Below are 27,052 nucleotides of genomic sequence, written 5' to 3' on the forward strand. Positions count from 1 at the left end.
CCAAAACTACTAATGCTGGTTAAGATTTTAACAAATTCAATAAGGGTCATTACTCACGGTTCGAGACGGACTGGATCGGTGTTTGTAACTTAATGCATGATTTTTTTCGGATCCGCATTATTTCAAATTAAAAACGCTTCATCTTTTGTGTCTTGGCATTTAGAGGTGTATTAATACACTTTTATGAATAACTAGCTGTTGCCCGCGACTTCGTCCCCGTGGGTAGAAGATATAAGTTATGATTTAGGTATACCTGCCCGGTTTTTTTTTCACATTGTCCATTGTATCTTAGCTCCTATTAGTCGCAGCGTGATGGTTTAAAGCCTAAAGCCTTCCTCGATGAATGGTCTATTCAACACAAGAATATTTTTTTAATTTGGACCAGTAGTTCCCGAGATTAGCGCGTTCAAACAAACAAACTCTTCAGCTTTATATATTAGTATAGAGTATATATTAGTATAGATATGTATTATTTAAAATGAATATATGTTATTTACCGGATTCGATTCCCGCTACGGTTTTGCTGCCGGTACTTACCCGGCCAGTGAGCTTACTTTAGATAATATAAGTGCGAACGTAGTCCTTAAGCGACTAGTAGCTATACCAGGAGCAGATTTAAACGAGGAACAACAGTCTCGCACTTCGGGGTCTTTCCCGGGCAATACCGTAACGGTGTTACCAGTATTATTATGTTATTTTTGTTAAATAACGTGATAAAAATAAAAGATTTTTTTTATATAGGTACCTTATTTTTTTTCATTTCATAGTTGTTGTTGCTTTGGCAAAAACCATATGAACAAAGTGATTATCCCATTCTAGGCCCCGATTCTGCTATTTACAATGACCGATGAGTGAATGGCGATTGGCTTAAATTTGAAGTAAACCATATTCTCTTGTTAAAATACTTTGCAAACACAATAATTGTAAATTAATCTGTCTCAAGGACTAAACAGGTTTTTTTTTCAAATACCTACTCTATTAATTAATTCAATATATTCTAAAACGGTCGCAAAGTTTTCGCTCCTGTTGAACGACTGCGTGTTTTATAAGTACTATAATGGATGCCTTGAACTTTGCAAACGTTCATGTTCATTCATTTCACACAATACGGCCAACTCAGAATATACACGAGAGGAGGGCCTAGGCACATGTCATCACAATCAATTATAAATACTTACTTATTTAACTAACTAGCTGTTGCCCGCGACTTTGTCTGCGTGATTTTCAAGATGTGAAAAACTAAGAAGTTTAATAATAACGATCATCGCAAAAATGTAATGCAATATTGAAAATGAAACATTTTTTTTACATTTTAAACTTCCTTTTTTATTAATAAAATAATAAGTAATCTTGAGCGGCCCAAAGACTATCAAATGTTTAAATCAAACACATTTCATCGTTTACGATACTATCCTGGTGTCAAATATTTCACAGCTGTTTTAATGACTTTTTCTTATTTAATCCCAAAAAGAGGTCTATAACTTTGACATATCTGCCTGCCTGTCTGTCTGTGACATCATAGCTTTCGAACAAATTGAACTATTTTAATTTAAACGTGAATTATGTGCAAGTGTTCGTTTAGACATGTTTGACAAATCGAGCCGTTTAAAAATGGGGGGGGTTGCAAGTAAAAAATAATAACACTTCTGCCAAAAAATGTTTTACTTTCGAGGGTTTTCCATTTTTTAATCGGAAAACCCTTGGTGGGTTATGATTTTCGAGCACGTCTGTTCTTGGGACGGCCTACACCTGAAATTGCTAGACGGATTATGACAGTGATTATGAGGTACCTATCATAAAATTGGAACAGTGATAGCCAGACAGTTATTATTTTCACACACGATGTTTTCTGACGATATAAAGAAGATGTCAAATTATTTTTGTGGACGGAGCTGGTGAAGTGAGAGTCAGGCTCGGTAACTGTGGATTTTACATAGTGTCATAAGATATAAGATTTTGCAAAACTGCGCCCAGATAAACGGCTTCCTGAAACACGTTTGATTGCCCTCTTTATATTAAAACTGATCTTCCTCACAAACATTTGGACTATTTCTAAAATAAAAAAGGTGGGAAACGTGTTATCTTGACCCCCTGGTGTTTTGATCATGATTTGCCTTTAAATTGCTGATAAATAAATAGCGTGATAATAAAAAAACTATCAGACAACCCTTTTTTTTAAATTGACAATGACAAAAATCTAAAGTATAGGATATGTGTAATTTGTGATGTTACGACAAGTTTAGCAAAATCTATATCTATACTAATATATAAACTGAAGAGTTTGTTTGTTTGAACGCGCTAATCTCAGGAACTACTGGTCCAAATTGAAAAAACATTTTTGTGTTGAATAAACCATTTATCGAGGAAGGCTTTAGGCTATAAACCATCACGCTGCGACTAATAGGAGCGAAGATACAATGGAAAATGTAAAAAAAACAGGGCAGGTATAAATCATAACTTATATCTTCTACCCACGGGGATGAAGTCGCGGGCAACAGCTAGTATGAACATAAAAGTGACTTCATGTGCATGAGTTCTATTTACTGTACCAATTTACAAAGAAAAATTACGTATTTTATTCGTTAACCTACCTGACGATCATTGAAATAAAATACCTACCGTCATCCCTACTGCATAAATGGAACTTAAATAAAGACTACATGAGGTTAGTTATGAGGTTACGCTGTCTATACCGACAGCCAAAATGAATTTTCCAGACATTGTATGACGGATGTATGTGCTGATAGCTACACGCTATTATCAGCCTTAGTGGGGAAATTTCCAAAAATATGTTCCTAATCCTCGTCGGCTTAGCTTTGGGATCTCAGAAACTCATTCAGTCTCGTTCCTTCCCCTGTTTTTACCAGGCTACGAAAGAAGAAAATTTTAAATAAGTAGAGATTACAACAAATTGTTAAAGGATTTCTTGGAAGGACCACGTGTGGTGTTACGAGAGCGGATAGAGTAATAAATGAGAATATAAGGGGAAGTTTGAAAGTGGCACCGGTTACAGAGAAACTACGTGGTAACCGGCCGGGCATGTTATGCGGAGGAATGAAAATCATGTGGTAAGGAAGGCGTTAAGCATGGATGTGGATGGGTATAGGGGAAGAGGACGACCAAAGAAACGATGGATGGATTGTGTGAAAGACGATATGGCTGTAAAGAGTGTTTCTTGTGAGATGACGGCCGATAGGAAGGTGTGGAAGAAGATGACATGTTGCGCCGACCCCAAATAAAATAATTGGGATAAGGGCAGAGGAATGATGATGACCACGTGTGCGGTCTCTGTAATGGCGGATGTAGACTGATCAAATCGTTAAAATGTTGAAAAATCCCAGGTATCAGTAAACATTGTTCTGTCAATAGATACATAATGTCAAAAACCGTCTAGCGTACGCTCTTATTCATTGATAGCTTTGGTCGTACAGATCTTTCACATTGCATACCTATTATGCAGTTTTATGCAAGTTTTCTGGGCTTTTTTATCCGAAATACTTTTGGCCTATGTAATGTTGCAAATTTAAGAAAACATTATTTCATTGTTGTAAGGCTTTTTTTTGTTTGAATGTTTATATTTTTGTTGCTAGTTGTTACAGATGAACCAAGGTAATAATTAACTGTGTCGTTCAGTAATTTATTGTTGCATATTTATAGATGAGATCAATGTGAACTACATGCAACTTTGGGTTGAGTGTCACTACGAATGTTTTGATCTTGAAGACATAGGTATATACTCCTATCGTAAATAAATACAAAATCTATCACGGCATTCCACATTTGAACTTGAGTCATTTTAATACATCAATAAAAATAAAAATAATTTAAGTTCCTTTGTTTCAAGAATGTACCGATTACGAAGTTACATTTGTATCAAAAGAATAATAATAAAAGTATTAATAGTTTATGTTTCTTTTATTTTATTTATTGTCGCGCTAGGTCTACATTAGACTTGAAAGAGAATAAAATGACTGATTTTATGAAAATGATTTACTTTCGAAAAAATATATTATTGCTCTGCCAAAAGTCTTAAGATAAATAGCGTGATGTTTTTGGAGTAAATTGATGACCGTGCTGCCTACTACTCAATGGGATGAAAATACACCTCATAATTGTATTACACGATGTTACGGGTGAGTCCAAAAATTTAAAACTTTACTGCTCATGCCCCCTGCATAGTAGCGTTATGGTTTTTGTATATTTGTTGTATCCTGTGTACAATAAGGTTCATGCAAAATTTGAACGAAATATATTCAGTAGTTTATGAGATAATTTGATATTTGTGTATAGATATAAAAGGCTCCTGCTCACCCCCTGTATCGAAAAGCGAGATAATAAGTAAAAAGTATGTTGACCGGACCTCTTGTTGATATTCTCTGAAAATATGAATCAAATCTATCCAGTACTTTCCGAGATCTTTCCGGACATACATACAGACAAACAGACAAACAGACAAACAGACAAAAATTCTAAAAATCATATTTTCAGCATCGGAATCGTTCCTAGACCACCCTCCAATTATTCTTTTTTTTTAATATTCAATGTACAGTTTTCACTTTTCTACAATTTTATTATATGTATAGATTATACATATACAGCGATACATACGAGCAAAAAAATGTTTACCATTCAAAGACTCTAATTTCACGTCTTAATGTAATGCCGTTACTGTTTTAAAAAGAGACGCCACTCTACGCCATGTTATGCCCTGTCTCGCTTCCACACCTGCTTACTTAGACGTGAGGGTAGACCACCAAGAGTTTGCTTGTTCCTCAACTGTTCTAGAACACTGATAATAGGGCACTTGACACAAAAAATCTGTGTACCGTCAGACAGATTTCCAAACGATATTGGCTAATACGTAGCCAATATTTTTTAATAAATTTTAATAAAAATGAAAGGGCTACAGTGTTTAAATTACACCGTGACGTCACATACTAGTACGCTTTTTAGTAGCAAGTGAAGTTTTAAGCCCCCACTACCAAACTTAAGTTTTTTTTTAACTTCAGACTTAGATTGACTTATATGATTAGATTACTAGTCAAATAGAAAAAAATAAAAGACTTTCAAAAGTCAAAGAAGCGTGTCATTGGACTAGAGATCCGGAATCAATTGGGCAGCCATCTTTATACCAGTGATAACCTTTATTATTATTACAAATTTGTTCGAACTTCAACTTCTGTTTGACATTGTTTTGTAACCCGAGCTAACTTCATACACGTCCTCATAGTGAAGTCAGCTCTTTATCGGTTCAGTGGTGTTTTTGTGTGCGCGTGAGTTGTATCGAAGTGCTAAATCGGTTTTTGTTGTTAAGCTTAATAATAAATTAAATATAAATCAGGTAAATTTGTTAACTACTACTTAACAAGTGTTTATCGATAAGTGCTGTGTAAAATGTTGTTCGTATGTAGCTTCTATAAGAGTTTTTAGTAAGCTTTTAAGTGACTATCTTAGGTTTACCACCCGGTTTACCAAAGGGAGTATTTTATATTTGGGTTTATTGGATTTCATTAGTTTACACCTCAATTGGTTGTTAAGGATATAAATCATTAAAGAGATTTTTGACTAGGAATAAATTTTGCCCTTTGAGCAAAATGTAATTGTTGTTGTTTTCATTTTTATTATACTATAGTATGTTACTTGAGATATAACCTGGCAGTAGCAGGTCTTAGTTGATTTCAATGTTTCGAAAGATACTTAACATATTAAAATATATTTTTTTGGAAATTAAAATACTTTCGGAAAAATTTAAATGACTGTTATACTGTTGCGGCTTTTGTGAATTTATGGGCATAACATAAAAAAAAAAAACAAATAAATTATCGACTTTTTCAAATAGAAATATTTGTATTTAAAATGACACAAATGTATTTCCATTAATGTTTTTGTTAGCCGATGATAATCAATTAACTATTTTTCTCGCAAAATGTCGTTCATATACATAAACAGAAGCATAGTCAGAACTCGGTCCTTAAAGTCCCGGTTTGTTTAAAAGCGTCAACGTTTTTGCTTGGGGAATAACCCATTCTTAAAATAAAACTTGATAAGCTGTCCCGTCCCCATAGTGCTTATAGGGTAGAAAGAGATGGAGCATATTAGCGTTTTTAAACATAAAAAAGGCATGGAGAAGGATTCTAAGAGATAAGTAGTTAATAGCATGATGTTCAGTTAGTTTTGTGAAGTTATATGCTGATATTTATGGTGCAAATGAAATTGTGGTTCCGTCAGTCATTTTAGTAAATACACCGTTGGCAGACGCTATCGGAGACCCAGAAATAGTAGTTTTGCATTCTCCTTAATTGTGTAAATGAACTACAATACCTATTCCTTTTTCGTGTAAGTAACCAAAAACGAGAATGACAGAAAACTCCAGAAGTATTTTTTTTGTGCAGGTCCATATTATTTAATTTGCTGTTAATTCATTTTTTTATTTTGTTTTACTATAGTGATCTTCCAGTTGTTATACGCTTTGTGTTATCAGACAACTCATCAACATCCGTTTTATTTTTAAGTCCGTACAAGTTTTTTGCGCATCCTCTTATCTTTACATGGTCGACCTCATGGCCAAAGACTAACCACATGCTTATCGATGCTGAACGGATAGCAGAGTTGTTGAGCCAAAACCCACTGTGCGCGTATCCCCGCGTAGGACAAGCTTGTTCTGAGTCTAAGTGACTTGTCCATGTGATTTGTATATTTGTGAAAGTCCCGGCGACACAAGGACTAAATTCATTAATGCGGGAGTAGTTTACAAGAAATACATGATTTCAAGGACAGCTTTCGAAGTCATCAAAAGGAACTTCTACATAAACTTTATTTTACTTTTTGCTCTCACCTACTAGTCTGTTTATCTGTAATCAAATCTTTAGTTAAATTTGATCCATTTTCCGGTTTAAGATTCAACTGAAACTTTGCATGAATTTGCATACTACATGACAATGCAGTATTTTGATGACATCAAACGTTGGATGTGAAGTTATCGTTAGGATTATGATAATATTTAACTGATTGGATATTGGAGCTGAAAGATTGAAATACTATGGTCATCTTTCTCCACTATAAAGGACCCAGACTTGCCTCGAGTTGAGTCCCGTTTGATTTTTATACAATTAAACTTTGATCCCTGACAACAGTAGAAAACTTAAAAGTTCGTTTTTTTAAGTTTCTTTTTTATTTAATACTTATTTTTACGTTGTTAAGTGTCTGCTCAAATTAAAAAACACTGGCATCCAATGTTATAAAACTTCAGTTTTCTTTACACGACATTTTGGAACAGTGCCACTGAAATAATAGTTCATAAACACCATTAACAGTTTTAACTATTAATGCCGAAGATTATGACCATACCTATACTACATTGGTTGAGCAGGTAAACAATTTTAGTGTGTCTTTTAACAAAAATGCATATTGAATAACTAGATGACTGATTTATTTCAATGGTGGTTCTCTTGGGGCTTTTCGATGGGTAAGTTCTCAGATAGATTCTTAGATAAGACATGCCAAGATTGTTTTCCTTTTTTATATACTTAAACTGATGGAGTAGAAATAATATGTTTAAAAAAGCGAAGTGTTAACGTGTTTGAATAATCCTATTTTGCGTAATGTTATCTCATATTATATTTTCTGTCAATCGTTAAATATTTATCCGTCTCAAAAAGGTGAACTTGACTTTGACCGGTACGAGGACCGATTGCTATACCGAATGTTACTGGGCAGCTTCAAAAGTAAGACGAACTTTAAATTAACTAGCGATCTTAATGGTTTAATCTGGTAACAATTGAACTGTAGTTTTAAAACGACTCAAAAAAGAAGGTGGTTTTTAATTCGTCAAGATACTTCTAGAAAAGTCATTTTTATTAGTTTTTTATGTGAAACCCAACCCGTTTATGTTTTGTTCCTATGTCACTTGGTTAGAGGGACTAAGGTATCAGATTTTAATAAGATATAGTGAAATATTGTTCGGCTTTAAAATTAATTGACATTATTAACTTTGAATTAATTGACGAAATTTGACTTTAAATTGTATAAATTGGGATTTATTACTAAAAAAATATGTGTAGTAGAAATGTACGCAAAACTCGACTAAATTGTGTACATAAGACTACCTTTATTATAATATCTAGATTCACAAACAAAATAAAGTTTAATTTGATTTGTTATTGTCACACTGACTGCAACACATTGCTGGGGCTTTCCCGCATGCAGAATATCAAGTTATTTCTGTATCCAGCGTAATGTACGATCAGATCATTTGCGGAAACAAACCTTATCGCATTGTGACAAAGTTAGTTTCACTTTAAACGAACAGTCTATCGTAGTACTTCGCATATTAATGAATTGACAATCCAAGTTACTTGCTGACTCCCTTTATTTTTGACTAGCTGTTGCCCGCGACTTTGTCCCCGTGGGTAGAAGATATAAGTTATGATTTATACCTGCCCTGTTTTTTTCACATTTTTCCATTGTATCTTCTCTCCTATTAGTCGCAGCGTGATGGTTTGTAGCCTAAAGCCTTCCTCGATGAATGGTCTATTCAACACAAAAATAAGAACCAGTAGTTCTTGAGATTAGCGCGTTCAAACAAACAAACAAACTCTTCAGCTTTATATATTAGTATTAGTATAGATGAAAGAATGAGATGAGACAGTTTTTTACTTCAGAACTTCGGACTGGATGAACCGATTTTCTCTACTTGAGTCTGAAACTAGTCGGGCAATCCCGATAAAAACGCGTGAATAAACCGTAGCATCATTTAATCATTGTTTTTACATATTCTTATATTTAACGACTCGTGTTCGTAAACCCTAAGATTTACCAATATTCGGGCCTATTATGCATTCACTTTTACATGTAGGTATTATAAGAGGAAGATTAACAGCATTCAATGATTATAAATGCGAGGATATTCTCTTTATCTAGTTAGTGCCGGACAATAATCATCATACGTAAGTAGGTTGCGTATTAAAAATTATTTTCCTTCTCATATCATTTAAATGCCATTTACCTCAGAACGAATGTATCTGTATATCAATTTACATATTGGAATTATTCATTGTAACAATTTTGTGTACGAAGTTAGATATTTTCTTCAATTTCAATTAAATCTTTAGACGTATGTAATGTTCATTATTTCCTCATACCTCCTGAACGGATTTAAATAATTGAGGTATAATTAGATTAATTAGTATGTGTGACGTCAATATGTATGAATATACAATATTGATATTTAATTAATCAAAACTTATTACAATAACTTACAATTAATAGTGAGTACAAATTTCATTTTCAGAACCAAGATGGCGCTTCCAGATCTTGACCCTCGGAATGGAGGCTCTTGCAGCAACTGTTTGGCGAACAAGTTTCTCTGTTACGTCATAGCGTATGTGCAAATGGTAAATATTTAGTTCGCCTATCCAACAACCTTAAAGATGCTTTCATACACCTCCGTGGGCGAGTGGAGTACGCACCGGTTTCAAGGTCGCTAGCTCTGTGGTCCCGGATTCGATCCCAGGTCGGGTCAATTTAAAAAAATCACATTTGTACGTTGTCTCGGGTCTGGGTGTTTGTGGTACCTTCTTTGTATCTGAATTCCATAACACAAGTGCTTTAGCAACTAACATTGGGTTCAGAAGAATGTATATGATGTTGTCCGCATTTATTTATTTAAAGGAATTACTTATTTTTCATTTTTAATATTGTGTAACAATGCATCAATAATCAGAACATGAAAAAGCGCTTTTAATTTTACCCATCTATCTCTAAGTTTTTACCACAAGGTTTTTAATTTTCAGATGCTGTGGATTTGCTCTTTATTCACCGTGATGTTCGACCCGGGGTCCATGAGGGTAGTCGTGGAGAAAAACGATACAGCTGTCACTGTTATAGCTATCATCATCCTACTCGTGTCTATCGTGTTTTCTGCTCTGCTTCTAGTTGGATTACATAAGGCAAGTGACAATCAATACATAAAATTTTAATTTAAATACACGTATACTCTGATAGTAGCTATCGTGAGAATGATTCATTTTTAAATGATGCAACGACTAGTTGCGGACCAGACCGGAACTTTAACTAGTATCGTTTGTTTTTTTTTTTCAAAAGATCCCTTTTTGAAAAAAAGGTGATTTTTTTATCTGGCTAACTGACATTCATGACTTTCCCAATCTTTAAATTTTATTTCTTTTCCAGGGGAAGCAGGTATTCCTAAAAAGCTACTGCATATACGCTGGTTCTTACGTGTTGCTGATGATAATATCCTTAGTCGTCACTATCTTCGTCCAGCCGTCGAGACTTGGTGTCCGAGGCTTTTTCTCCACTATATTTAATATAAGTAAGCATGAAACAATTCTTATTTAGGTGGTTATGAATGTTACTTACTCCTGGTATCAGTCTTTTATCAAACAGAGCTTATTCAACGACTCCAGTTTCCTGGAGAAAGGAGTTAGTTAGTTTAAAATATGATTAGTGTCCGTTTTGCATGATATAGCATTTGTTACTTCTGTCAGACTAAAATGATATTGTATCAGATGACGTATGGATCTCTGAGGGTCTTTGCGGGTAGTTAGAAGCTAAAAAGTCTAACAACCACTCTAACTAAGGGGTATCCGGTTAGAATGGAACCCCAACATAGTTGAGAAAGGTTAGAACGATGATGATCACGTTACGTATGGACAGTACCGCGGGCCCAAGGTCACCACACAATAGGAGCCAGCAAAGGTACATTGCTGCCATTTTCGGCCTTGGAAGCGGTGGACCACGCCAATGATAGCGGGATAAATGGTCACATGCTGCCAGGGCTCACGAAAATATATGTGTTTTTACGAAGTCTGCCTTTCTACCTATCTTAGGTATCTTTATATATCAATTGAACAAACCTCGCATATTTCGACAGATCTAATTTCAAAATATGTTTCTTTCCGTTCCAGTTCTTCAGGCGTTCTTCCTCGTCGTAGTCAGAAGTTATTATTTGTTGCATTACTGTAATGCCGGACGCCAAGCTAATATTCGAGCTACGATTTAGTGAAGAATTTAGAAAAATATTGTTTGGAGGAAGCGCCTTATGAAACCTACCAGAAGATGCTAGGATTACGCATAATATTGAAAGACTTAATAACTTATTTCTCTTGTTTTTAATATTTACTGAATTTGTAATTGTCTACGTAGCAAATAATACAAGTCCTTGTTCAATCACTTATGGTGACAGCCCTCAGTTTTTCGAACTCTCCTCATCACAACATTTTGTTATTCAACGTTCGAATCCCGTGTACGTCGTTCTTATTAGATTTACCTTGTTACCTGATCACAGTACACCAATTAAGTACAACACTGAGTAAAGTGTCGCCATTAAGTATCTCGCTGTCTTCATCACTGTCAATTGGAATAATTTAAGGGTCACTGTGAAAAGTGTATTCTTTTGCAAGCGATTATGGAACACGTGCTATCTAGAACCCGAGGGTTTAAATAAGTGGTTTTGAGCACTTTTTGAAAAAAAAAACACTAGAGATATATGCAGATAATACTAATTTGATTCAGCACTGACTTCCTATGAATTGATGTTATTTTTTTTATAAAGAAGCTACGGGTATATAAAGGTAGTTCTCTAGCCTGTTGAAGTTGCTTTAAATTAAAATTCCCGTCATTACGAGTAACATTCGATGTAAGAACAAAACACACATCGCTTTAAAATAATAATTATATATCTTTTGACGACACGCACAGCCGAGTAATTGAGTCACTTGAGTCCACAAATGCTTGTTCTGAGTCTGGGTGTCTTTGTGCACGTTATTTGTGTGCTTGTGAAACCCCCCTCGACACAAGAATTAAATTCCGTACGGCGGGAGTCGTTTTTTTAACATTTATTGCGGCGATAACAAAGTGATTAATTTTTTTTTTTTCGTTATTTTAGTAGGCGCCCCGTCTGACAATAGGTACTTTAATGTTACTGCCTGTACATGCCGAATAATCACAATAGTTTAGTAATAGTACAAAGTATATGAATTTATGAATTTTGATTATGATGCTACATACTAAGTTTATTTATAAGATACATAATCAATTAAGATATTTTTTTACAATAATTAAACTTAACTAATATTTACATTTTTAAAACTATATCAATATAAAAAGAAAAATATACATTATTTACAAAGCATCTAAAAAGACATCTTCATCCTTGCCAAAGTCGGGAATCGTGCCCAGAAGGCTGGCTGCATTCTTTGGGCAAAATATAGACCAGCCTTCTGATCACGTGTAGAGTCGACCAAACGCTTTGCGAGTTCTTTATAAAGAACTCGTGCACCTGGTCCCCATGTCCCGAACGTTTCGACCCCAAACGGCTCAAAAATATAATTACCAACAAGGTTATTATATTTTTATATATGATGCTTGATTCGTTATTTTGTTAATATATCAAGTAGTTATTAGCTAGAAACTTTGAAAAACGTTGATCGTGTTGTTTTATTGGACCACCTGATAACTGTGTAGTTTTATAACGCTATGTTTAGTATAAGAACTATGGGAAAGAAGGAAAATGTATGGGGGTTATGGAAGGAGTCTAAAGATAGAAAACTACATGGTAGATTTAGCAAGAGAGAGTGCGAACTATCCAATTTATAAAGGACCAGCTTTTTCATTAACATGTGAGAATTTGTGTATTAGTGTGTTATTTCCGCGTTACAAAGAAGTGCCTTCCAGATGCCAAGATATATAATATAAAGCAGTATATAATATAAAGATATGGTAAGGCAAGGCTTAAAACTCAACGTTTTTAAGCTTGAAATGTTTGGAATGTCAGTCACAATGACTAATTTAAGTGTCCTATTTTTGATCCAAGTTAATATCGATCTATCTAAAGAAGGAAACTCGAATGACAACGATAAAAAATAGTTTTTTTATTTTATTTAGAGAGAAGAGACTGTTAAAACAACAATTAATTATGAACATGTTTTATTTTTTTACCAAAAATTGTAAAATATTAGGTGTTTAAAATTAGAATTTCGTACTATTGTCATGTTTAAAACACGCTGTGCTTTTGTACTAATAAAAAATGTTAAGTAATGTGTATTTTATTTTAATCTACGTTGCTAATCAAATTAAACATTTGTTGTTTTCACTGTACCTACTCGTACTACTCTGCTAATAACTACGAGCAATGGGTTGACTCTGGCTTAGGAAGTAAAAAGGACCCGAGGTATTTTTTCGACATATCCGCCGTGCCCTAGGTATAGGCCCTAAGGCTTCATCTGAGGCTAACCCATTCGATGGTTATTTATCTGACACCAAGATTTTTCAATCCGTTTAAATAAGGGTAAGACAACCATGAAAAATATATTTTATTTAGAAGCACAAACATTTAGCCAGTTTAAATTACAACAAAGCTGTCGATACAAACATTTGTAGCATAAATAACGAAAATAAATTGTTTTATGATGACAAAATATGAAATAATCACTTACATGCACTCAAGTTTTATTAACATTTTATCACAAATATTTGGATAAGAAAGATGACTGGCCCCAATATTGTTCCTTGTGAAACACCCGAGGTGCGATGAAATAAGACCAAGTGGAAATCGTGAATTGTAATAATTTGGTCATGATTACTTATATAAGTGCAAATAATTCTTTATATTGATATTGAAAGCTTTAAAAACTGTAATTAATGTAAATGTTTTTCATGATCGACGATATCAAAAGCTTTTTATAAATCAGTACATACACTTATCTAAAAAAGTTTTTTTATACTAACCTACATTTTTTTGTGTTTTATTTTATGACTTATCACTCTCTTCTCCTATTAGATTGTTTATTGGGCAAACTCCTACTTATCTCCTCCTCTTATTTCAATTGCATCATGAACTATGGTTTAATAAAACTATTAAACCATATAATAAATAATGGTAAATAAATAATGAAAGCAAATTGATATTTGAAAAAAAAAAAACAGTACATTTTAAAACTGTGGAACCCCAAAAGCGAAAAATAATTAATCTAACAAAAATTCTGATATTTTTGCATCAGCTGATAAAACGTTGGCTTGCAGTGTGAATGGACCATCTGAAAGAAAAAACACATTCGTCAGTTTCAACAGCTAAACATTAATTACACTTTTCACGTGGCAAGCAAGACAAGAAAAAGATAAAAAAAATATGCAGATAGTTATTGAAGCGGAGATTCAACGTAACAGGGCGTGATACCCACCTACTTTAAACCATTTGTTTTTCGGATACCCAGAGTCTTCACGTGACGACGCGATTGCCTCTCTTAGTGCGAATGCCACACATATAGATAGACACGTCGGAGGCTCGGCAACAGCTTAAAATAAAAGGTAAAAATGATACAGAAACCATAAAAATAAAAAATGGTTGCCTGTAAAGTCGGTTTTACGGGCGAAGATTTTACGTGACAACGTCTTTTTCTCGGTAGAATATTTATTGATATGAATATAATTAAATTGCACAATAGGAACAAGGATTGAATGAATATAAGAATTGCACAAATTTTAACTATAGAAATATATTTTGTTTACTAAAACATTGTACATGTAAGCGCCGATTCAATGCGCCTAATTCTCTAGTGCTAAGCGCGCGGCAGACCGATCATAGTTGAGTGGGATAGAGACGCAAGGCATTCGGCGGGCCTCTCTCTCGTTCGGTGACTCATCGTAACGTTACCGGGCGTTACACTTTTTCATAAGTGACTCCCAGCCGCAACCTAATTTAAGACGTTGTCACGTCAATAATCTGTTGTAACAGTGAAACAAAAACAAACCAGTGAGTGGTACTTATCAGTAGTAGTTTCGTTAGTTCATAACAAAAAATGACATTCAGTTGCAATCCATAATTATTGGTCTTACCTCTGGCACCCAATGTTCCCACCGGGTTGTAAGAGTTTCTTCTGAGTTGTATTCTAAAGTCAATCGGTATATCTTTAGTGAGAGGCACCTTGTAGTACCAAGTGCGGTCTGTCAGCAGCTCACCAGTCTTCTTATCGTAGATCAGTTCCTCGTGGGTCCAGTAACCGAGGCCCATCACGAATGCCCCCTCAATCTGAATTAACAAGTATTAAGTTATAAATCTAATAATATAGGTATTTAATAATTCAATTCACTGTAGACAGCAAATTACAAGTCCTGATAGATCAATAAATACAATTGTATTGATTTACCTGACCGATATCCAGCTCAGGGTTTATACTCGTACCAACGTCTTCTACAATATCTACTCTTGTGACATCGTGTTCACCGGTCAATATATCGAGTTCTACCTCAGCTAGGGCTACACCACCACATCTATAAGGCACTTGATCATTAGAAGTCACACGGTAACTGCACTGTAAATTAATCCCTCTGTTGAATGCAGTTTCAACTAGCAACTCCCATGTAGGGTCATTCAGAGTGTCTCTTACAGCAGAAAGACGATCCAATATTATTTGGCAACACTTGATCACTCCAAAACAAACCGCCTGTGTAGTCCTACTGCCCCCAACCGCATAACTATTAGGAGTCGTGGAAGAGGTAGGAACTGAACACCTTACCTTCTCAATAGGAATTTTTAAGGTATAAGCAACAGTTTGTATGACTTTGGTGTTGATGCCTTGACCAATGTCGACTCCCGCGTGATGAACTACAACAGTAGCGTCTCCATGATACACCGTGAGTAGCACGTGGTAATCTACAGCGACTGGTACAGGCCAGCTCATGAAAGCTACTCTGAGTCCACGTTTCTTCCATCTATTAAGTTTATTGAATTGTTGTACTTCTTGTTTCCGTTTCTCATATTCCCCGTCTCGGCGCAGTGTTTGTATCATCTCTATAACTTCAGTGTATGCTGGTTGGATGTTGTTCTGCCTAATTTCAATAGGATCACGGTCTAACTCATATGATATCCGTTCCATTATTTGTTCCGTCATCGATATTGCCTCCAGTGTTCCTAAGAATGTATCAATATTATAGCATCCATTTGATATGGTTGTGAATAATCATGAGTATGAATGATTATACAAGCTTTGATAAAGTTTTCACAATTACCTGGCGCTCTTTTGTAGGTGTTAGAAGCTGTATCTGTTGTTACATTGAATATCTTGTATTGCCAACGCCTGTTGTCGTAGCAGTTCTTGATAGCAGTCAGAACTAGATTAGACACAGGATCACTGAAGATGTAGCCATTGTCTTCATACAGATGATACTCCAGGTACTGGATTTCACCGGACTCGCTTATACCAACCTGTAAAAATAATATAAAGGTCCATTACTAAAAGTTAAGTGTTATTTTTATTGATGCAAATTGCGCTTTATTAAATTAACCGTAATGGTGTCAACTAATAACTAAGCTTATACTTACTTCAAAGTCTCGAGTACAGGGAAGTCGCTTGCCAACTACTCTTAAGTTGGCTTGAATGCTCATTACAAACCGGCAGGGTCGATCCATCAGATGAGTTACTAATGCAGAAGCAATAGCTACATGGTTGACGCGGTTTATTTTAGCTCCATATGCACCACCACATCGAGGTGCAACCAAGTTAATTCTAAACAAAATTGGTTTATTATAGTTAAATGTAAATTAATGCAGATAAAACAGTATACAGAAAATTTTAGTGATTTGAATACCGAACCAGAACACAAAATGCTTATAAATCTTAATCTAGAAGTGCACACGAGTATAAATCTTACCTATTCTGCTCAATTTTCAATGCTTCTGAGATTCCTACTTGTGTACTATCCAGCCACTGAGTAGCTGCAATCACATGGATTCCTTCTTCACTTGGTCGCGTGACAGTCGTTTGAGTCTCCATGGTATAATGATACTGAGCGTAGATATCATCAGATCCTTTCATTACCCTTTGGACATTAAGACCTCGGTCTCTTGCAGGAAACACAAGGTAGAGGCTAACACGACTCGGATCTTTCTCCCTAGCGTCATTGATAGTTAAAATAGGCTTCTTTTTATCTACTCTATAATTAACTTTTACAAGTAAAGCTGCTCTGTTTGCCAGTTTTTCAGTTTGAGCAACAATCAGTCCAATAGGCTGGTCATAGTACTTTATGGATTTTTCGGCAAATACTTCTTCGGGAAACATTTGCCCAGGAACCCTTTGGGATAGAAAAGAGTTTTTGCCAGGAATGTCCTTAGCCGAGAAAAACGCCAAAACACCTGGAATTTTCTGCAACAAATTAAATTGTTTATTGATTATTTTATCAGCAGTCGAGATAGGACGTATGGACCTAATAAATTGATCGATTGGTGTAAGGAAATTGAACAAAATATGATAAGTAATAAATTTGTAAATGAAACATACCAAAGCCGGGGCGGGATCAATGCTTTCGATTTCTCCAGTACAGATATCTGACGTCACAAAAGCGCAGAACACTTCTTTAGGTTGTGTGACCAAATCATTTGAATAAAACGCTTCGCCGGCACATTGTATTAGCGCTTCTACTTTCGGCATGGGTTCATTAACTGGCCATGTAATCGGATTGGTGTCATATACTTGGGATCCTTTAGATAAGGGTCTTGTTTTCCTTAAGTCCCTGGCTCCAGAACGATACCAAGGTTTCAGTTTCTGTTTCGGTATCAGTACGAGTAAGCCCTAAAAATATAAGAAATGTAGAGTTTGTCTTACCCAAATATTGGCGAAATTACGTTTACGTACCTTATAAAATAAGCCAAGAGCGCATTTCTTCCTATATTCAGGCTTCATCTCACCCGCTATATCTTCGACTATCAATTCACCTTCTAAGATCCTGAGAGCTTGTTGCAGCACCTGATTAGTGAATATTTTCTTCTTACAGAGAAACTCTTCTGTTTCTCTGGCGTGAACAAATTTCCCTGAAAGGCCACCCATGACTATTCTAGCTGACAGAACGATGTCTTTGTTGTGGTCATCGAACTCGTACAAAAACGCCGCGTTGACTTGCGCGTGCGCATTTTGAGCACGAGACATGACCTGAAAACATGACAACAACAATTATAAGACGGTGAGAGCGTTTGTTTTAAGTCTTCCCATTTCTTGGAAAGTAAATATTATTGAGTAATTCTTACCTTAAAAGACACAAACTGATAACGCGGTGACAGTGGTGGTATCTTCACATGAACGATTACTCGGCCAGTCATATCCAGCGAGAGAAATTGTTCTGGTGTCACCTCAATTGATGTACCTTTGTGAACTAAAACAGTTGCCTTGGTTAGTAGTGTAGTGTAGGTAATAGTTATTTTATTTTACTACTACCAATTGTTTAGTGCAGGCCTGTATTTCATTATCTACTTATGCAATTCTAAACATGAAATATTAGATTGCGTTAGAGAATTTATCTTATTTTGTGGTTTACATGGAAGCATGCAGAAATAAAGTTTGGGAAAAAAAGCTAAACAAAATGTTCCTAGTATTTTGTTACTTATGTTAATTAACTAATAAAGAATTCAAACCTATTATCAACGTGGCTCTAATAGTTTCAAGCAAAAGGAAAATGTCCGATGAGAACTTTGGATGACGATGTTTCGTCATCAAATTTCCAGCAACTGTTCCAATCTGAAAAAAAAATCAACATTTACTTCTTTTAAATCCGTGCCTAAACCATCAATGAGAAACAATTACGCAACACTTACATTTCTAACAGGTATATGAGCGACCAAGTCTAAATGTTCATAAAGTTTCATCAGATAATGAAATTCTTCGCGTTGTGTCGACACTTCCTTGAATAGTTGCATGAGGTCAGTCAGCGTTATACCAGCACCGACTACCAAGTTTTGGTCTAAGTAATGTCCTTTGAGATCTTTGATTGGCTTAATATCGATCAGAACTCTTGGGAAGACTAAAACTGGTACCGCACCTGTAACGAAACCGTCAAAATAAAACTATATCACGGCATTCATTGCTTTGATTCGTTTTGAGAATTTCATTCTCGGCAAAATGCTTTGGATGATGATTAATTACAATGAAATAGGTACAGTTTAGAAATTACATAGCTCTAGCTATATTACGGTTTCGTGCTTGATCAGCAAAGAAAATGGAATTACTTGTAGTTTATTTGACTGTTTCAGAAATATTCAAGTCACAAGCAAAGAGACACCTAAATTCGGGCCAAGCATACGTGCATTATAAAACGCTTGTCCTACGTGAGGATCGAATCTTCGATACGTCGAGCAAATCGAGTGTACGTGACTGCCTCAACCACTCGGCTAACCGAGCAGTCGAAATTAATGTAAAGATTGTTCACAATTTATGAACACTCACCTCTTCCGGTATTACCATTAACCAACATGTAAGATTCATAACCTTCTTTATCCAAAACATCAAATATTTCACTAATTTCATTGACTCTGTACCACACATGTCCATCTTTCAAAGGTATCTTCTTTACATGTGGGGGTTCATTATTGGCCATATTGACCATACACCACTTATCTTCACAGTTTTGACAATCTTCTTTCTTGCATATATGCAGGTCTTCAATATCTTCCAGTTTAGGAGGTGGTTTAGGCGCATCTTTTGCGAAACTTTTAAAGGCGTCCAAAATCGGTCTGCTTCCAGTACATCTGCACGTGTTGCTTCCAAAAGAATTTTCTATTTCGTATTGCGTTAGATCGTACTTATTTGCTTCTAGAAGACTGGAAAAATATGTGACTTGGGGTGAGAAATGGGTTGCTAATGTGTGGCTCTAAAGGTAAATTGAAGTGGTTTACATTAGATATCTGATCTATGCCGTAGAAATGAAAATGCCGACGTACCTGTACATGCTCATGACAAAGCCGGGGCTGCAGTACCCGCACTGGGTGCCGTTGTACTCGGCCAGCGTCTTCTGCACGGGGTGGTAGCCGCGTGCTCGGTTGCCGATGCCTTCTATCGTAGTTATCTCCCAGTCTTGGCATGACGTCACTGATACGAGGCACTTTCGACAAATAATCAAAATTACTTAGGGTACTGTCGCTACGTCCCAACTACCTCCAATTTATCTCTTCCATAACTCCAAGGGAAATTTTTAATAAGGACACTACGGAGCAGTACAGGTATTTAGCGGCATTAATTAATAAAGAATGATGAATGATGCTCCCTTCTGTAAATGGGATTAATGATATCGCTTTTACAAGTCGGATAATTTTTTAACCTCTCTGAAGACGACATTTCCTAATGGTAACCCTGTCAAGAAACGTTAATCCGTCGTCGTATCACTTAAATTGAACCGATCTGATAAGCGAACACTGCTGACATTTAACGGTAATAAGTTTATGTTCTCTAATAATCATTAGGCGATCTCAATTGTATAATAATTTGCATGAACAGGCACAAAACTGTTTGTATCCATTAAGTCATTATGGCCTGGCGTGTCCGGATCTCGCATGATAGGCAGACAACATTGCATAGGTATTTTTAATAGCCCCTACATTATAATAGATTATACTTCGCCGTCTCAATTATTTCTTCACACTTCATAACTTCAGGAGCAATTTTTTTTTTCAAAGGATTAATCGTAATTAGGTTTACCTCAATATTTAATAACTCTTGAATTATTTACGATCATTTAACTCATTAGGTTATAACAGATTTTTTCCTGTATATTTTTTTTTATTTGTTATTAAGTAAAGTATATATTTGCACAAATCAATGCAGATATCAAATCATATGCACTTATTTGCTAATCTAGTAAGGCGTCATAGTTTAGGGTAAAAAAACACTCTGTATCTCCCTTGATAGTTTTATAAGTGCAGCAAATGTGGAGAAGAAACGGCGAGAATTTAGTTCCTCCGTTTCAGCACATTACTTCCACTTCGGTTATTTCTTTGACTCAGTTCTTTTCTAACACCACCATTTTTATTAGACTAGACTAAACCTATAGCGCTGTGCATAGCAGCCTAACTCAAGGTCTCTAGACTAGAGTTTTAGAAACGGAGAGCGGAGAAACTATTCGGTTAGAGCATCGTGATGTTATTCACAAGGGATTTTGTTCAGGAGCTTATCGCCCCTTATAACATTAAGCATTTATGGAGGCGAGACGCCAGTCCAAACTAGTGCTCTGTAACACTTCCCCAAATGCAATAATACGAACAAGTCTAGGTAGACCCGCAAGCCAACATATAGATCGAGTTGCCACTTACAGAATTGACGGAGAAGGTTCTGCGATGGGGGTCGCAGACGGTGACGGCCACGATACAAGCTCCGCAGCCACCCTCCTTGCACATGTACTTAGTGCCGCGCAGGTTCAGGTGGTTCCGAATGTAGTCGTTCAGGGAAGTGTCCGAGTCCACCTCGTGACCAACTGTGGGCAGGCATTTTGATTCTATAGTTGCTTGGCCAAAAGCCCACAACTGTTTTCTTAAGTAATATTGACAGCGTGGAAGAAAGACGCAACGCTGTAGTGTGCGGTCACGTTTAAATTATTACAAAAATAAAGAAAATCTATGCGTGTAACCATCACACGCGATTGAAGTAAGTAAAACTTCTTTGTACGAGATGGCAATTAGAACTATCCATTGACGAATTCAAAAAGACAAAAATATTTTAAAACGGGATGGTACAGAAACGTGACACAATATTTTCGTAACGGACTTCCATTGTAGTGTCGTCTAATTATGCCCTAATCGTGATTAAAGAAGTTTTACTTCAAATACTTTTCTCTGCGCGGTCTACTGCAACCGCTTCGGTAACAGTAGACCTCCAGAATATAGTTCCCCACTCCCCAGTATATCTACTTTAATTCTATTTCTTTTTCATAAATAACATCAGTAGTATATCTACACGATGCTAGACAATATTGAATAGAAAACGATTTCATTTATTATACTACTTATTATTAATTTTTTAACCGTCTCAACAAGGCTTTTACGCGACCTCACCGCCGCGTCGTTGATTAGGGATTTCGGTTGGGTCCGAAACTAGTCGGGAAATCCCGATCCATACGCGAGAGGTGACCGTTGCATCATTTAATATTGAAAAACCCCACAAAAGATTCTACAAAAAAGGTTTTTATTTGCAAGTCACATACCAGAACACTTGTCCCCATTCACCGAAAACGTGATCCTGTCCATATTGATTCACGATCGAAACAATACTGTTTCAATCAACCGTTTATGGTTGTTATAAACAGTTGTCTAATTAACATTGTTAAACTCTGCAAGAGGATTTCAAACTATTATTGTATTAAATGTTAACTGAACGATTTACTGTAATTTTGTGCGTAAGAATTAGGGCCGATTCATTTTGGACGATTTGGTTGGAATTGTGTTAATTCATAATTACCTATTTAATAATGTTACATTATTCGTTGTTGTTATTTTGTAGTTTTATTTTATTGTAGGTTGTAGCCGCCTGACAATAAAGGTTAAACTTTATGATTCATCATTTCTACCTTTCCGTCTGTCTCCTTGTTTGTCACAGGCACTTAAGTTAAAAAAAACTACTCCACATTTGAACTGGTGAGTATGTTTTTTTCATGTACAAATAAATTGTGCCCTATAACACCAGTTTCAGTGACATGAGTATGAGCGGAACAAATAACCTAAATATTTACCATATTATCTAGTTTTTTTTATCAGTTTTTTTTATTAAACAGAAGAGTATACATCAGCTTATAAATTTAACACATTAGATTAGCTTAGAAATATTTCATTTCTTTTGTTTTCGGTTATAATTCAACAATCAGTCATCCATGAAAACATTTATTCATATACTGTTATTAATTAATATTAATGCTGAAAGAACAATGTACGGAAACTCGATAATTATTATCCGGTTGTTTTTACTATTTGTAGCGCAATTGTATGAGGCACGCCTTTGTAACTGATTCTTTTTTAAAGGTACAAAGTAGGCAGCGGTAACAATTTGTGAAGTAAGGTGATAGTGTAATTTTCTATTTTTTTTTTAACGACTCCCGTACTAAGGAATTCAATCCTTGTGTCGATGGGTCTTTACAAACATACTCCTCACATGCACAAAGACACCCAGACTCAGAACAAGCATTCGTTTATCACACAAATGCTTGTCCCACGTGGGGATCGAACCCGCGACAAGACGCGCACCGTGGGTTTGGCGTGGTGACCTCAACCACTCGGCTATCCGTTTAGTCAATTTGGTGAACGGATAGCCCATTGATCACCAAACCAAGGAGCGCGGTGTGGTGGAGATGATCTTCCAAATCTAATAGACGTAAACGTTTGTCACAAAAGGTATTCAGTTTTTTTTTTTGTGAAGGTGATTTATATTTGTGAAAGTAACATCTCAGAGATTAAATTCCTTGTACAGAGAGTTTTTTTTAATCAATGATGAAATTAAAGTAAGAAAACAATCTTAAGAATTTTAAGTCAGTACAAGCTTATAAAAAAATGTTTCTGTTTTAGTTGTGACCATAACTCAAAAGAATTTGTCTGGGAAAGCATTTCTGGTTCTCAGGGAAAATCTGGTGTGTGACAAAAGTTCAAGTGATCAACACAAATAAGATGTTTTATTGTTAACTAGCTGTTGCCCGCGACTTTGTCTGCGTGATTTTCAAGATGTGAAAAACTAAGAAGTTTAATAATAACGATCATCGCAAAAATGTAATGCAATATTGAAAATGAAACATTTTTTTTACATTTTAAACTTCCTTTTTTATTAATAAAATAATAAGTAATCTTGAGCGGCCCAAAGACTATCAAATGTTTAAATCAAACACATTTCATCGTTTACGATACTATCCTGGTGTCAAATATTTCACAGCTGTTTTAATGACTTTTTCTTATTTAATCCCAAAAAGAGGTCTATAACTTTGACATATCTGCCTGCCTGTCTGTCTGTGACATCATAGCTTTCGAACAAATTGAACTATTTTAATTTAAACGTGAATTATGTGCAAGTGTTCGTTTAGACATGTTTGACAAATCGAGCCGTTTAAAAATGGGGGGGGTTGCAAGTAAAAAATAATAACACTTCTGCCAAAAAATGTTTTACTTTCGAGGGTTTTCCATTTTTTAATCGGAAAACCCTTGGTGGGTTATGATTTTCGAGCACGTCTGTTCTTGGGACGGCCTACACCTGAAATTGCTAGACGGATTATGACAGTGATTATGAGGTACCTATCATAAAATTGGAACAGTGATAGCCAGACAGTTATTATTTTCACACACGATGTTTTCTGACGATATAAAGAAGATGTCAAATTATTTTTGTGGACGGAGCTGGTGAAGTGAGAGTCAGGCTCGGTAACTGTGGATTTTACATAGTGTCATAAGATATAAGATTTTGCAAAACTGCGCCCAGATAAACGGCTTCCTGAAACACGTTTGATTGCCCTCTTTATATTAAAACTGATCTTCCTCACAAACATTTGGACTATTTCTAAAATAAAAAAGGTGGGAAACGTGTTATCTTGACCCCCTGGTGTTTTGATCATGATTTGCCTTTAAATTGCTGATAAATAAATAGCGTGATAATAAAAAAACTATCAGACAACCCTTTTTTTTAAATTGACAATGACAAAAATCTAAAGTATAGGATATGTGTAATTTGTGATGTTACGACAAGTTTAGCAAAATCTATATCTATACTAATATATAAACTGAAGAGTTTGTTTGTTTGAACGCGCTAATCTCAGGAACTACTGGTCCAAATTGAAAAAACATTTTTGTGTTGAATAAACCATTTATCGAGGAAGGCTTTAGGCTATAAACCATCACGCTGCGACTAATAGGAGCGAAGATACAATGGAAAATGTAAAAAAAACAGGGCAGGTATAAATCATAACTTATATCTTCTACCCACGGGGATGAAGTCGCGGGCAACAGCTAGTATGAACATAAAAGTGACTTCATGTGCATGAGTTCTATTTACTGTACCAATTTACAAAGAAAAATTACGTATTTTATTCGTTAACCTACCTGACGATCATTGAAATAAAATACCTACCGTCATCCCTACTGCATAAATGGAACTTAAATAAAGACTACATGAGGTTAGTTATGAGGTTACGCTGTCTATACCGACAGCCAAAATGAATTTTCCAGACATTGTATGACGGATGTATGTGCTGATAGCTACACGCTATTATCAGCCTTAGTGGGGAAATTTCCAAAAATATGTTCCTAATCCTCGTCGGCTTAGCTTTGGGATCTCAGAAACTCATTCAGTCTCGTTCCTTCCCCTGTTTTTACCAGGCTACGAAAGAAGAAAATTTTAAATAAGTAGAGATTACAACAAATTGTTAAAGGATTTCTTGGAAGGACCACGTGTGGTGTTACGAGAGCGGATAGAGTAATAAATGAGAATATAAGGGGAAGTTTGAAAGTGGCACCGGTTACAGAGAAACTACGTGGTAACCGGCCGGGCATGTTATGCGGAGGAATGAAAATCATGTGGTAAGGAAGGCGTTAAGCATGGATGTGGATGGGTATAGGGGAAGAGGACGACCAAAGAAACGATGGATGGATTGTGTGAAAGACGATATGGCTGTAAAGAGTGTTTCTTGTGAGATGACGGCCGATAGGAAGGTGTGGAAGAAGATGACATGTTGCGCCGACCCCAAATAAAATAATTGGGATAAGGGCAGAGGAATGATGATGACCACGTGTGCGGTCTCTGTAATGGCGGATGTAGACTGATCAAATCGTTAAAATGTTGAAAAATCCCAGGTATCAGTAAACATTGTTCTGTCAATAGATACATAATGTCAAAAACCGTCTAGCGTACGCTCTTATTCATTGATAGCTTTGGTCGTACAGATCTTTCACATTGCATACCTATTATGCAGTTTTATGCAAGTTTTCTGGGCTTTTTTATCCGAAATACTTTTGGCCTATGTAATGTTGCAAATTTAAGAAAACATTATTTCATTGTTGTAAGGCTTTTTTTTGTTTGAATGTTTATATTTTTGTTGCTAGTTGTTACAGATGAACCAAGGTAATAATTAACTGTGTCGTTCAGTAATTTATTGTTGCATATTTATAGATGAGATCAATGTGAACTACATGCAACTTTGGGTTGAGTGTCACTACGAATGTTTTGATCTTGAAGACATAGGTATATACTCCTATCGTAAATAAATACAAAATCTATCACGGCATTCCACATTTGAACTTGAGTCATTTTAATACATCAATAAAAATAAAAATAATTTAAGTTCCTTTGTTTCAAGAATGTACCGATTACGAAGTTACATTTGTATCAAAAGAATAATAATAAAAGTATTAATAGTTTATGTTTCTTTTATTTTATTTATTGTCGCGCTAGGTCTACATTAGACTTGAAAGAGAATAAAATGACTGATTTTATGAAAATGATTTACTTTCGAAAAAATATATTATTGCTCTGCCAAAAGTCTTAAGATAAATAGCGTGATGTTTTTGGAGTAAATTGATGACCGTGCTGCCTACTACTCAATGGGATGAAAATACACCTCATAATTGTATTACACGATGTTACGGGTGAGTCCAAAAATTTAAAACTTTACTGCTCATGCCCCCTGCATAGTAGCGTTATGGTTTTTGTATATTTGTTGTATCCTGTGTACAATAAGGTTCATGCAAAATTTGAACGAAATATATTCAGTAGTTTATGAGATAATTTGATATTTGTGTATAGATATAAAAGGCTCCTGCTCACCCCCTGTATCGAAAAGCGAGATAATAAGTAAAAAGTATGTTGACCGGACCTCTTGTTGATATTCTCTGAAAATATGAATCAAATCTATCCAGTACTTTCCGAGATCTTTCCGGACATACATACAGACAAACAGACAAACAGACAAACAGACAAAAATTCTAAAAATCATATTTTCAGCATCGGAATCGTTCCTAGACCACCCTCCAATTATTCTTTTTTTTTAATATTCAATGTACAGTTTTCACTTTTCTACAATTTTATTATATGTATAGATTACCACTGAGAAAGCAGCGGCCGTAGGCAGAAGTCATTCGAAGACTACTTCTTCCTTTCTTAAAAAAAAACGACTCATGCACTAAGGAATTGAATCCTTGTATCGCGAGAAGTTGCACAAACACCCTAGTAACATTTTCAAAGACACCCAGACTCAGAACAAAGCATTCGTGGATCACACAATTAGGTACTATAGGTACGTTCTATAACTAGGTAGG

The 27,052-nt window shown here is 35.5% G+C and overlaps 2 protein-coding genes across 3 annotated transcripts; one reads left to right on the forward strand and one right to left on the reverse strand.

Moving 5' to 3' along the window:
* Positions 1-5,022: 5,022 nt before the first annotated feature.
* On the forward strand, positions 5,023-11,513 carry LOC113503877. Of its 2 annotated transcripts, none has more exons than XM_026886013.1 (5): positions 5,023-5,341; positions 9,290-9,392; positions 9,792-9,947; positions 10,189-10,330; positions 10,926-11,513. In XM_026886013.1, the coding sequence occupies exons 2-5, from the start codon at positions 9,297-9,299 to the stop codon at positions 11,018-11,020; spliced, it is 489 nt and encodes a 162-aa protein (XP_026741814.1). In that variant the 5' UTR covers positions 5,023-5,341; positions 9,290-9,296; the 3' UTR covers positions 11,021-11,513. The 2 variants fall into 2 exon arrangements, with proteins under 2 accessions (XP_026741814.1, XP_026741813.1); XM_026886012.1 differs by lacking the exon at positions 5,023-5,341 and adding an exon at positions 5,858-6,336.
* A 2,196-nt stretch (positions 11,514-13,709) lies between these two features.
* LOC113503874 (xanthine dehydrogenase/oxidase-like) lies at positions 13,710-22,506 on the reverse strand. Its single transcript, XM_026886007.1, has 16 exons — positions 21,976-22,506; positions 21,089-21,249; positions 19,724-19,884; positions 19,230-19,603; positions 18,602-18,825; positions 18,422-18,524; positions 18,038-18,162; positions 17,649-17,942; positions 17,295-17,585; positions 16,669-17,159; positions 16,340-16,523; positions 16,027-16,222; positions 15,165-15,928; positions 14,854-15,046; positions 14,199-14,312; positions 13,710-14,054 (listed from the first exon to the last, which is right to left on the reverse strand). The coding sequence occupies exons 1-16, from the start codon at positions 22,016-22,018 to the stop codon at positions 13,984-13,986; spliced, it is 3,789 nt and encodes a 1,262-aa protein (XP_026741808.1). The 5' UTR covers positions 22,019-22,506; the 3' UTR covers positions 13,710-13,983.
* Between the last annotated feature and the right edge of the window lie 4,546 nt (positions 22,507-27,052).

This window comes from Trichoplusia ni, chromosome 20, assembly GCF_003590095.1.
Source record: "Trichoplusia ni isolate ovarian cell line Hi5 chromosome 20, tn1, whole genome shotgun sequence".
NCBI lineage: Eukaryota > Metazoa > Arthropoda > Insecta > Lepidoptera > Noctuidae > Trichoplusia > Trichoplusia ni.

Excerpts from the sequence above, each read along its gene's own strand:
- LOC113503877 (XM_026886012.1), top strand. The coding sequence starts at position 6,308 with ATGAACTACAATACCTATTCCTTTTTCGT. Across the intron at positions 6,337-9,289 it reads AATACCTATTCCTTTTTCGT|AACCAAGATGGCGCTTCCAG; the intron begins GTAAGTAACCAA and ends TTTCATTTTCAG. Across the intron at positions 10,331-10,925 it reads CTCCACTATATTTAATATAA|TTCTTCAGGCGTTCTTCCTC; the intron begins GTAAGCATGAAA and ends TTTCCGTTCCAG.
- LOC113503874 (XM_026886007.1), bottom strand. The coding sequence starts at position 22,018 with ATGGACAGGATCACGTTTTCGGTGAATGGGGACAAGTGTTCTG. Across the intron at positions 19,604-19,723 it reads TTTGTCATGAGCATGTACAG|TCTTCTAGAAGCAAATAAGT; the intron begins GTACGTCGGCAT and ends ATATTTTTCCAG. Across the intron at positions 14,313-14,853 it reads GGGAACATTGGGTGCCAGAG|CTGTTGCCGAGCCTCCGACG; the intron begins GTAAGACCAATA and ends TTTTATTTTAAG.